Source organism: Eublepharis macularius, chromosome 11 (genome assembly GCF_028583425.1).
Source record: "Eublepharis macularius isolate TG4126 chromosome 11, MPM_Emac_v1.0, whole genome shotgun sequence".
NCBI classification, from domain to species: Eukaryota; Metazoa; Chordata; class Lepidosauria; order Squamata; family Eublepharidae; genus Eublepharis; species Eublepharis macularius.
Genome location: NC_072800.1, coordinates 29,309,338 through 29,319,822, shown reverse-complemented (window position 1 = coordinate 29,319,822; position 10,485 = coordinate 29,309,338). Strand labels below are relative to the sequence as shown.

Here is a 10,485-nt window from a genome sequence, read left to right as displayed (position 1 = left end):
CAGTCCTACGCTTCAAAAACATTGTAAGAAGAATGCATACAGGAACAGGATTAACAATAAGGCAGTCTTTGGGTGCATACAGGTGTACCGAACGTAGGGCGGGAGGTCACAGTGTGTATTTCACTAGGGAGTCAAGCCCAGTTTCCTTCTGCATTGAGAATGCCAATGATAGACAAAATTCTCAATGAACAGAACATTGATTCAGTCAACTGTCTTGCCCTGCCCTCCACATTTCTGGCAGGCCTTTTTTAAAATAAAGAATGCAGCATATATGTTTCTATTCAAAGGAATATTTAATACTATCTTCGCGACATCACAGGGAGACAGGGAGCCAATCAGTGCTTTGCATAGTTGGCATCAGCTGCAAAACAGCTGAGCTCAGTCCTTATCTGAACACACAAAAAAACAGAGACTGCGCACTTGAACAGCAGGCTCATTGCTCAAATGATGTATGTCTGGGCACACTCTTTATGTATCTTCACCAGTCCCTTCTTTCTTGCGCTGGCTCCGGAAGTGGCGTTCCAGATTGAGAGTCACCTCTCTCTGCAGATTTCTGCTGCTGTTTTTTCCAGCGGTCTGGATCCACAGGTGCTGAAGAACTTGCTGCGCAGTGTAACGCTTCAGAGGATCCACCACAAGCAGTCTGCTTATCAGGTCTTTTGCAGCTATTTGGTAAAAAAGACAAGAGCAGGTGTTAATGTGGACTTGCTTTGAAAAGACCCTTACGCTGGAAGAACTCCATTAGAGGCAAGTGACAGAACGTGGCAGTGCCGCGATGGACTGCTATAGAGACTTGTGAGTTTAGTCGGCGGTCCCCCCCCCCCCTTAAAATGGCAGTGAAAAAGCAGAGTCCCGCTTTGGGCAAGTCAATCTCGGCTGCCCTGCAGGGGAAAAGAGAGTCACTCGAGGACTTGGTGAAGAGGTCGGTTATCGAAGCCATAAAGCCCTTTGTTGACAAGCTGAATGAAACAGATCAAAGGGTGGGCTTAATTGAGAGCGAAGTGAAAACCATTAAGGAAGTAGCGGGGGGGGCAGAGAAGTCTGCTCGGGAAAATGTGTCACTCGTGAGGGCAACGAATAAAGAGTTAAAGCTGGTGGAGAACCAGCTGATCGGGCTACAAGTGGAACGAACACAGACAATTTTGCGCCTCCAGAATGTGAAAGAGGAGGAAAATGAGGATTTATGGGGTCTGGCCTCGGAACTGTTGGCGACACCCGCGAGGGCAACTAAAGAAGAGGTAAAAAGCGCCATTTTGGAAGTCCGTCGGGCTTCTTCAAAATATGCAATGAAGCGTCAGCTGCCTCGCGAGATCATCATCGATTTTTCATCTAAGAGGATCTGAGACACTATCCTATACAACTCATACAATGCGGATCTGGACTTTCTGGGCAATAAAGTTAAGATACTGAAGGACGTTCCATTTTTAGTTCAGAAAAGAAGATTTAAGTATAAAAAGTTTGCAGCCCTTCTGAGGGAACGTGGAATAAAGTATAAATGGCTATTTCCGGAAGGTATTTGGTTTAGTTACAAAGATCAAGCTTACAAGATAATATCAGAAGATCAACTAAGGGATTTTGAGGACAAAAATCAAGAATTTCAGCAAGACACCAAGCAAGAAGAAAAGGATTTGAAGCCTGAAGGGGGGGGGGAAGAGCACTGCGGTTGCAGTTGCTCAGAGAGAACTGCGTCCGAGGCCCAGGGGGGGGAGGAAGACTTAATTTGGATTGTAATCTGTATTTTGCAAGGTCAACCACTCCATCAATATCTTACAAAGTTTTAATTTTTTAATAATGGCAGTATGAAGGGAAAGCATTATTTGTAGTGTAGTGTTGTTATATGTTGCTGTTTTTTTTTCTTTCCTTCCCCTGCCCCCCTTCTTTCCCTCTGTATTATTAGTTGATGTAGGTAATAAAAAAAAAGAGAGAGAGAGACTTGTGAGTTTAAATGGTCCAAAAGAGTCCAATGTGGAGCCTGTATGGGGAAAGGCTTGTGGACACACTGCTGGAGAGGTTTCTGATCCCCATCTTAATTTCTCCATTAGAATAATTAAAAATACAATAATAATAGAAAATGCTAATTGATTTTTTAAATAAGGGTATGATCCGGCAAAAAGTGATGTTCACCTTCATTAAAAATGCAGAGGGAGGGGTTTCACAATATAGTATATGACAACCTGTAAATTTACACTGCACTCCCCCTCCAATACATCAAAATTTTACGCAATAAATTCAAACAATATTGAATTCTGTGATCAGTATAACTATGAACTGAGCAAAGTATCTGCTTACATTGTATAGTTCGTTCTGCTTCTCCTACCACACATTTTCAAGCCTGTCTTTTCAGATGTAAAACCTGGAAACACTAAAAATAAAATAAGGTTCCCGGAATGCTGTGGAAATGCCAACATGTTACATTGGCTGCTTCCACACAGAGGGTTTACTCCACCACGGCTCTCGTAATGGAAGGGGGGCTTTTCAGAGCATCAACACACCTTTCATTAGAGCTTCTTCCATCGTTTCCCCTGATTTCTAGAATCATCAAAGTCAAAGAGGATTTCTCCACAGCGTAGGTGAGAATATATGGATTTATGAACCTGCCTGCCTACATTCACTGGCATTATCACTCCCTAATTCTACCCACCATTTCCACCACCAGCAGCAATAGGTTTTTTGTCAGCTTTAAAAAAATTGGCAGTAAGTACAGCACTATAACTCTGTAGTGATATATCAAGTAGTGCTACCATTTAAAGCCAGTAAAAATCCTCCAAATATGGAGCCACTGTGAATGTCTCCGCGTTCTCAATGGCAGTAAGTCCAAAATATGTGAACACAGCTATATTAAACTGCCCGTTCACTCTGGTATTCTTCAGAGGTCCTGCTTTGGGGTCCCCACAGTCTGAGGCTGGTCAGGTGACAACCCAAGAAACGGCCTTCTTGGTCATGGCACCAAAACTTTGACTCCCTCCCCAGAGAGATTCATCTATCCCCTTCTATTGCTGTCTTCCATCAGCGAATCAAGACTTTTTTGTTTTGTTTGGCATACCTTCAGTAACTGTTACTGGTCCTTCTCTTTGTTCTTTGTGTTGTGTGTTTGTGTGTGTTTACTTAATTGTTTTTATACTTTTTAAAATGTTGTTTTAATGTTTGCTGCCTTGGGGACCCTATTGGGGAAGAAAGACAGTATACAAATGTTTTAAAATAAAAGCAAACAAATAAATAGTCACAATCATCATGCCAGGAAATATGCACAACTCAGGTTATAAACGCTTTGAAGTTTACCTGCTGAAATGTTGTCCCAATATGGTGAGAGAAATTCGTAAGTCCCGATCTGTATGATTTGGAATAGCTCCTCTTGATCTCGTTCATGACTCCGGAAGGGAGGGAAACCGCAAAGCAAAATATAGAGTATTACACCAGTAGCCCACATGTCCACTTCTAGACCATAGCCTAGGGATAAAGAAAAATAAGTCCAGAAACTTTGAGAAATGCAAATAAATTGTAAAGACCTGCTTCTATTGAAAGCTTAAAGACTGGATTCAAATGAATGACTGACAATATTTTTAGTAACATTAAGTCCTGGTCTAAATGATACATATTATGTGAAGTTTTGTAGCTTGTGATCTCAAGAATTTTGTGATGATTTCACATGATCTTAGCCTGTGGCAGTTTGAACCTTTATGTTTACAGGAGACAAAGCTTTTAAATATCTGCCAGCCACTAGTTTGATTCAAAACTGTCTACAACCGAGGCGGGCACAAACCGAAACACGAACCAAAATTTGTCACAAACTGGGCTGATTCATGGTTCAAGAACTGGCAGTTCATCAGAGCCCATTTCTGATGAACAACTACGAACTTTAGGCTGGTTCATTTGGTTCGGTTTGTCGCTGCAGACAGCCTGGCGCAGATTAATCAGTTTCCTAGGCAATGGGAGGATAGGCTTTCTGCAGCCCCGGTGGTGACTTTCTGCTGCCCCAGAAGTGACTTTTCACGAGCCAAACAAACCAGTTCGTGAACTCGGGCAAGTTCATGTGAAACGTGACAAACCACGAACTGCATGGTTCGGTATTTTCCCAGTTCATGCCCACCTCTAGTCTGCAATGGTGGAGATTATTTAGCTTTCTGTGTGTCTGTGGTTCTCCTTCAAAGTTTTAATGACTTGTTTTTATACAAATAATTTATTATTTTAGTTGCAGATCTCCTTGATCAGCTCTGCTCACGACCTGAGTTCGATCCTGGTGGAAGCCGGATTCAGGTAGCTGGCTCAAGGTTGACTCAGCCTTCCATCCTTCCAAGGTCAGTAAAATGAGTACCCAGTTTCCTGGGGGTAAAGTGTAGATGACTAGGGAAGGCAATGGCAAACCACCCCATAACAAAAGTCTGCCAAGTAACCGTTGTGATGCGACATCCCCCCATAGATCAGTAATGACTCGGTGCTTGCACAGGGGACTACCTTTACCTTTAGACCTCCTTAATTGGGAGAAACAATATAAAAACCTTCTAAATAAACAAATACTGGCTTCTACAACTTCCTTTAAAAGGCTCAAGGGAAAGATTTTTTTAATCCTTTCCACCATGCAATGCATATTAACATTTGCAACAATCAACACGTGCAGCAAATGCTCATGCCAGACATTAAATCACCTGCCAGAGAAACAGGTGATTTAGATCAGACCTGAGATAACTTTTTAAGAGTATTCCTCAAACTTTTGAACTTGGCTTCCCTACAACTTACTTGACCTTTTCCCATCCTCCAAGACAGCCCCAAAAATCTGTTGTGCATGTGAACATGTTTGTTGCTCACAGTTGTGAGCTCTCAGCCTTCTGATCCTGTGTGAGGATTTGTGAACTGATTCACTGATTCGCTTTTGAATTTTCAGCATATCTAACCCACCACACACACACACATCCCAAGGACAGGGGAATATTATAAAAGCAAAACTGCACTTCTTTCAAGGTCCCTTTTCCCTAAATCATGTTAAGATAACAGGAAAGTCTGGGAACTGTTGCATCTCCACACACACCCAGAAGCTAACTTAATATGGATAAGTAAGAATCCTTTGTCAGGAGGCATACAATCCACCCACAAAGGGATCACCTGTTCTACAATCCCCCCTCCTCTCTCTTTGGACTTGCTCCTCTCATACACACACTTTCACACACAGTGTCCCATGCCCCCAAAGGGCATGTGGCATCCCCCGCTTCTTATTGTACTTAAGACATTTAGGGTCAAGAATAGCCAGTGACAGTGTGACTGATGGGATATTTCCCTCTGAGTCTAGTAATCATGACAAGTCTGGTATTTTCTCCAGATAGCATCCCATAGATCCTGTTGTACTGAATGAAAATTAATGGCATTTCTCAGAAGATGCTGGCCAGAGGCAAATATCTGTATAATTAAACAATGCATGAAGTTAACTGATGGACATAAGAAGTTGCAGTTTAATATTCACCATTTTCAGCAAGTATTTCAGGGGCAACGTAAGTTGGAGTTCCACACACAGTAAAGATAGGCTTGGTCACCTGCTTTGCAAGGCCAAAATCTGCTAGTTTCAACGTTGTTGTTTTATCTGGATTACGCTGAACCTGTGCAGACAGAAACAGAATCCAGATCAATCTGTTAAGAGAAAATTTATATGTAGCATATGGAACATTGAGAACTTAAGCCCCACTGCTTATGAGCATACTGCTTTAGGCATAACTGCGAGAGGTTACAAGTTTCCCAAATAAATGTTACAGCACATTTGCAGAATAACCAAGGGTGGGACCGACTTAGTAGATCATTTACAAGTGGATGTCACCAACCTGTCACACGTAATCCCTTCTCACCAGACCATAGCTAAACAGATGCAATGTCAAAGAACACTTTTTAAACTCTGAACTTGCCGGGTTGCTAGCATGCCATGCTACTGTAGTAAATAAACTCCACAGGCAACACCAATGTTTCCCCAAAGACTCCCCGCCCTTCTTGTATACTGTAAATAAGCATATTTAATGCCTTGATATAGTATTTCATGCCTTGAATGTGGGACAGTATTGGAGCAATTTTGTTTTGTTTTATTTTCTCCCCAATGGGGACCCAAAGTGGCTTTTATCATTCTCCTCTCCTCCATTTTTTCCCTCAAAACAAATCCTGTGAGGTTGGTTAGGCTGAGAACGTTTGACTGGCTCAAGATCACCCAGCGAGCTTCCACAGCAGAGCGGGGAATTGAAACTGGGTCTGCCGGATCCTAGTCCATCACTCTAGCCACTACACAAGACTGGCTCTCAAAGATCATAGCTTATTTGTACAGCACACGTGTTGCGTTTAAAAGGTCCCACATTCAATCCTGGACTTCACTACTGAAAAGAGGACACTGAAGAGCAGGGCTGGGGCATACATGGACATGTATCATCCAGATAGCACTGAGAGCAGAACTACAAGTGACAAAAGGCACAGGTTGGACACTTGTCAGCTTCCCTCAAGTTTTGATGGGAAATGTAGGCAGCTTGGCGGAATGTTGGACAAGTGACAATTGAAACGTCCATTGGACAGCAGTCAGAGAGTCAAGCTGCAAGACCAGGATGCCTACATTTCCCATCAAAACTTGAAGGACGCTGACAAGTGTCCATCCTGTGCCTTTTGTCACTTGTAGTTCCGCTCTGAGTCTCTCTCTATGAGCGGGACCACAAGTGACGCCTGACACAGGTTGGACACTTGCCAGCTTCCCTCAAGTTTTGATGGGAAATGTAGGCAGCTTGGCGGAATGTTGGACAAGTGGCAGTTGAAAAGTCCATTGGACAGCAGTCAGAGAGTCAAGCTGCAAGACCAGGATGCCTACATTTCCCATCAAAACTTGAGGGAAGCTGACTAGTGTCCAACCTGTGTCAGGCGTCACTTGTGGTCCCACTCTATATAAGACATCTTACACAGGGGATGTTCAAGTGAAAGACCGTACACTTGTTCTCCCACTGTGGATACACTGCTAGGGAAACAGAGTACACTTCAATATAAGACCACACAGAAAGTAAGTCACTTAAGCGTCCCCATGTAATATGTCTTGCGTAAAGACACTTTCAGTGATTTCATAGATATAGGTATTCTCTTCATGTAGAATAACTGCAGGCTTTGAGCCTCAGTATTTTCCTCTGCTATACCTTCTGGCAACACAAGATGGCAACCCTATATCGTTATTTCAGGATATCCTCGCAGTACAAGCAACAAAATTCCTGATGTGTTCCCTGAACCATAGAAAAACAAGGGAATAGAATTAAATCCCAGCTCTCATTGTAGAAATTATGTTCTCTGCACATTCTTTTAAACTATATATACTCCTAAGTATTCTATCTGTAGAGGTGGGTTTAAAAAAATCTATTTTTTGAAGCATTTCTGATCAGAATTTACATCCAAACTGAAAATAAATTCTCACTAGAGGGCACATACTGTAGATTTATCTCTGCCTCACCATGTGCAGCTACCTGCCTGTTTTCAAGGTATCTGATGAAGAAATCTTTGACTTTCAAAAGCTTATATCCTGGAAAATTCTGTTGGTCTTTAAGGTGCTACTGCACTTGAATTTTGTTCTACCACTACAGACTAACACATCTACCCACCTGAAACTATCTATTTCCCATTATTCAAGTTTTCATGGAGCCTCTTTGTACAACACCACCAAACACCAGATGGCCAAGAGGGGGCAGAGGAGCAATGTAAAATAATTATTTTAAATGTTATCATTAAACCTGAATGGGGGCAACCCTAATTCAAAGAGTTGTTGGGTTCTCCAGCCACCTCTTAAGACGCTTGAAATGTATGCCCAAAGACGATAAGCAATGAAAAGCAATGAATAAGGCCTTTCCCAGTTCCTACGTTAGGCATCACCATGCCCGATTTTATGATTCTGTAGCCCATGTTACAAATCACAGAGAAGCAAATGCAGGTATTCCATCAAAGGTATAGTCAAGAGGAGCTGCAAGGAATCAGAGGTAAAGCGAGTAAGGAAGAGATTCACGGAAAAGAACAGAAGAAAAAGCACAAAGCACTGTGAAAAACTAAGCAACAAAATCAAAAACAATGTAACTATATCATTAAAGAGTGATTTATGACAAAATATCTTCAGCCTCATATGTTGTTTGATACATAATCAGGTGGCTGCCACAGAAATATAGACAAACTCAAAGGCCAGCACTTATTACCAATCAATGAATGACATACAATACCAGTCACAAGCTTGCAACAGTAACATGAGATTTTTAATATATCAATAAATAGGAAGAAAGTTACCTGTGCTCTTTAATGATATAGTTACATTGTTTTTGATTTTGATGCCTAGATTTTCACGGTGCCTTGTACTTTTTCTTCTACGAATCAGAGAAATGCAAGACAGAATTATTCAAGATGGCTTTTTCACACAGGTAATAGGGCTGTGCTGTAAGGAAGTGGTTCAGAGAGATGCTTTGGTATAGGAATAGGGACTGTAGACTATACTACTGGATAGTTTCTCCATGTCGTTTAATATGCCAATTGCTAATGTATTGTTTCAGTTCTATCTTAGATTTCTGCTTGTTTTTAAATTTCTATTATATTGTTTATTGAACGTCCCAGCCGTTGACTGGATTGACTTACACTGTGTAATCTACCTTGAGTCTCAATTAGAAAGGCAGATTATAAATAATTTAAATAAAAATAAAAGAGCTCCCGTACACGCATACATTTGCAAATCCCCCTTTGCCACATTCAAACTTAAAAAGATGTGTGTAAGTGAACATACACACCCTGATGACACAACATTAAGGAACTTATCTGGATTAAATGGGTCATGCTCAAGTCTCTGTATAGCAACTAGTAGACTGTCAAAGATTTAGGCAATAGAATTTAGCAGCCAGGTAAGTTTCAACTTCCAGACAGGTAATGCTCATGCATGCACAGTTTCACTTAGGAGGGGCCCAAAAATTTGGAAATTGTCCCCTACCCTTCAAAAAAAATATTTTTAGTACAGACTGGGGCAGGAGAGTGGTCTTTTGCAAATTGCTAATGCATTTTTTGTGGGAAAGGTGGGGAAGAAGAGAGACCGGGGACAGGGTTGGAGGGGGGCATGCACAGGCTTAGAGATTACCTATGTCTCATACCAAGATTAAGAATGGCACAGGCAGGGAGAGAAAGGAGAAGAATTTGTCCTGGCAGCTGCCTCCCACAGTGGCATGTGAAACAGGTTTTGTTTGGGACAAGGGATAAGAGAGAAGATAAACATCTTCTGTTTTCTAAGGAGCTGACCTATAGGAATGGACTATACTTCATGCACTCAGCCAGGCTAGCACTGCAAACAAACATTTCCCTGTTTTTGCTGCTCCGTGTGGAATATTCAGTGCACGTGGAAAGGCAAAACCTGGAAAACAACTCCCCCCACCCAGCGCTATTTCAACACAGGAAAAAAGCTTGGAGGGGAAGGCAGGAACCATTCCTTCCCCTGCAGTGGTGTTCCAAGCCCATTTGAATCCTTCTTTATTTTTTAACAGCATTCCCTGAAGCTGTGGGAAAACGAAGTTCCGTGGACCCAACTTTTTAAAAGCCTGAACTTCTTGTTTCACTCTAAGACAGTTTAACCCAAAACATTTGCTTCCATTATCAGAATTGTTATTTTCCATTCCAAGGTAATTCCTCTTCAATTCCTCTCTATATCATCATTTATTTTGTCTTCATCTTTCTTTTATCCAATTCCAGAAGACCTCACCCTGTGCTGTCTTCCTGCCTCAGAGTATACCCACCGGAGAGAAAAATCCCCTGATTTTCTGCCACCAACCAATTTACCACAGCTTTCTTTAATCTATTTACAGATCAAAGGAGGTACAAAGATGCTACAGGAAAGCATGTGTAGGGGAGAAAATACCATCTGAGCTAGGGCCAGGTACAACCAAGGCCTACCTTGCTCTCTCTCTCTCTCTTTTCCCCTTTAAAATCTCACTCATTACTCATCAGTATCAACGGGCTTCCCCCCACTCCAGACTGCTTATTTTCTGATATAGAAAGCCTTCCGTCTGGAGAGCTGTTAATCTTTTATTGTATAATCTTAAAACTTGGATACTTAACATCAATCTCCTCATGAAAGGAGATGGAAGAAATGTGGCTGTGTGTTGGGGAAAAGATGTGTGGGAGGAAAAAAGATGCAGTCACTGTACTTTAGAATCACAGCCAAGCAGACAATGACAGGAGTTAAAGAATGAAATGCCAAAATAGTGTGACTATGTGTTATCCCACCGTCAGTCTGCCTGTGATAGCCTCAGCCATTACGTCTCTCCTATGAAGCAGAAACCCATCCTTCTCCTCAGAAAGATGGAGCAGCACAGCGGTAGCTGCCTAACAGATGAGGAAGATAATGGACAAGATCTGACATCAGGAAAACAGGCCCAGTAAGAAATCAGGAACAAGAACAGAAGGTCGCATCAGGAATTCTGTCCAGTAGATACCATAACATCCTAACAGGAACCTACTCTGATTGGGAAACCTCTT

At 41.9% G+C, this 10,485-nt stretch overlaps 1 protein-coding gene across 1 annotated transcript in view; it reads right to left on the bottom strand.

The window, feature by feature from the left end:
* Window positions 1–314: 314 nt before the first annotated feature.
* Window positions 315–10,485, bottom strand: part of DCLK3 (doublecortin like kinase 3) — a 30,467-nt gene continuing 20,296 nt past the window's right edge. The window contains exons 3-5 of the mRNA XM_054991804.1: window positions 5,453–5,585; window positions 3,280–3,447; window positions 315–665 (exon numbers count right to left, since the gene is read on the bottom strand). Of these exons, the coding sequence (XP_054847779.1) occupies window positions 469–665; window positions 3,280–3,447; window positions 5,453–5,585 (498 nt within the window). The 3' untranslated portion in view covers window positions 315–468. The remainder of the gene's footprint in view (window positions 666–3,279; window positions 3,448–5,452; window positions 5,586–10,485) is intronic.